The sequence below is a fragment of the Opisthorchis viverrini genome (genome assembly GCF_000715545.1).
Source record: "Opisthorchis viverrini unplaced genomic scaffold opera_v5_192, whole genome shotgun sequence".
NCBI classification, from domain to species: domain Eukaryota; kingdom Metazoa; phylum Platyhelminthes; class Trematoda; order Opisthorchiida; family Opisthorchiidae; genus Opisthorchis; species Opisthorchis viverrini.
Window position 1 is genome coordinate 58,061 of NW_008751852.1, and position 2,196 is coordinate 60,256.

Sequence of the window (2,196 nt, forward strand, 5' to 3'; positions counted from 1 at the left end):
ATATATATATATATAAACCGCTTTTAGGCAAAAACGTGCATTATAAAACGCGGACTAAGCACTTACAAGTCCTTAGATAAGGAATTAAGCATCCCATATGCACATAATATTTAAAACTGAATATCCTCATGTGTCACCTCGAACTTTCCTATATATTCGTTGGCCATCGCACAATAATAAACGAACAATGCAAGGCGGTTCCATTACTTCCGCGATAGTCTCACCTTCCATCAGATGTGGAGCAGAACATGGCCATTAATCAGGCTACTCAAGTATCCATCTTCACACTATGATATGGTGGCAGGGTGAGCAGAAACATTCGCACTTGTACTGCCTTGTTCTGGTATCTTGATCCATTGAAGGTCTGGAATTCTCAATATTAATAATCCGGCGACCTGAATAACCACAGTACTGACGAGCTTTATAACAAGGGAACACAGATCCGCAGCTTAGCCTAGCACACTTGGAATAAGTTGATAGTGCGATTCGGTTTGCAAAATTTTCCTCGGTCTAAAAAAACAGGTTAACTGTAAAAAAATGGGAGATTTAAAGAATAATCGTGAAATTTTAGTGGCCTTAAACACATTACCACTCATCAGGGCTGCCTTATTAAGTCAATGGATACTGGCTGCCGGAGTGTGCCTGAACTTTGGTGGATTAAATACTCATCCCGTTTCTTAAGTATGGGGCACACTGAATGACCTAACTGGTGAATCTAACGGTGAAAATACCAGTTACATATATGGTAATGCGAACGTCGCATGTAATACAGGAACTGTGAGACGTATTTTCAACAGGTAAGTCAATCGAGCGAACATACGACAGCGCACAAGCTTTGGATCACTCGCGGAATATGCGGTCGTCTGGTTATTCATTCACGCAGCTCAAAACAATGAATATTTACCGACAAGAAGTAGCGAAGGGAAATTACGTGACTGACATGGATTTTCGGTACCATTGGAAGTTTCACGAACGTTGGATGACCACATCCGGATTGGTTTTTACATTGGGAAATGTCACTTTGGCATTCCGGCAATCTCATTTCATTTAAAACGACCAACTCTTAAGTGCTGTGACAAGTTGTCACTTTTATGGTTTTATGGATGAATCAGCCAGAATAGCGTACCATTCTCACACGTTAGTGAGCTACTTACCCCATGCCGTGTCCCATCGAGAAGTAGCGTAGCGTATCTTTGCATATCCGAAATCGGTGTTGGCTCCGAGGTATTGCTTACTGTCTCAGCCTGAAAAACTATACCAAAATGTCGTCGGCATATGCATCAAGCGATGGAAAAATAAGTAAAAATGTCAGGATTGCGGATTTAAGCAGGAAGCTACCAAATCTCCTCAATGATATCCTGCTAAAAAAATCTCGATAACGCACGATTCTCCAGTGATCGTTCTTTAAATGGAGTAAAAATGCCTATTATGGAGTTGACTAAGGACAAGAAGGCTCCCGAGGAAAATGGTTTGTATTATTCATACCTGCAAACATGACTCATAAATTGCCTTCGGAGAGTTGGACTAGTATCTGATTCATACTCGCGTGCCCGCTCAAATAAACAATCGAGGTACATTATGGGTTTTTATGATGTTTTGCAAAAAAGTCTCATTGAGCTCAATTCAACCTATAGACCATATTGAACTCCATTCAGCGTAATAGTTCATCAGATAACGTGCAATAAAGGAGAAGGGTGATTAAAGTGAGATAACTAGAAGATCAGCATATCTACTGATAACAAAGAAAATATCAACAAGCTTGAATAAGTGCGACTACAAAATATCCCTTCCACTAGACAAGTCATTGTAGGAATTTCCGAATAACACCAGCAGGTTCAAGTTTTAGTACAAGCGACTAAAGCGTATGCTTAGTTTTTTTTCCATATGGACTGTGGTTTTTCTTTTAGTCGCGGTGGCGGTCGCGGTCGCGTTGAATCAACCTACCGTCGTGGAAAAGCATCGACAGGAGTTCAACACATGAGCGGATAGAAGTCTTCTCGGTTTTTGAAAATCGCTTGTTTATAATGTTGTCATCGATAACGTTTTGTTGAACTCTGTTGAGGGAATGGCTTAGCAGCTTAGCTTACCCATAAGGGAAGAAACTTTTGCTATCAGCCAGCCGTCAGGAAGAGACTGGACCTTACCGTGGTGTGACGGTTTGCGCACCTCAGCGATCCATTGAGCTATACTGGAGAG

General features: G+C 41.2%; 2 protein-coding genes across 2 annotated transcripts in view; one reads left to right on the forward strand and one right to left on the reverse strand.

The window, feature by feature from the left end:
- Nucleotides 1-2,196, forward strand: part of T265_07969 (hypothetical protein) — a gene marked incomplete at both ends in the record, with an annotated part of 192,073 nt that overhangs the window by 24,093 nt on the left and 165,784 nt on the right. The gene's annotated exons all lie outside the window — the stretch shown is intronic.
- T265_14445 (hypothetical protein) overlaps nucleotides 1-2,196 on the reverse strand; it is a gene marked incomplete at both ends in the record, with an annotated part of 19,988 nt that overhangs the window by 11,531 nt on the left and 6,261 nt on the right. The window contains one exon of the mRNA XM_009173662.1: nucleotides 1,155-1,252. Within this exon, the coding sequence (XP_009171926.1) occupies nucleotides 1,155-1,252 (98 nt within the window). The remainder of the gene's footprint in view (nucleotides 1-1,154; nucleotides 1,253-2,196) is intronic.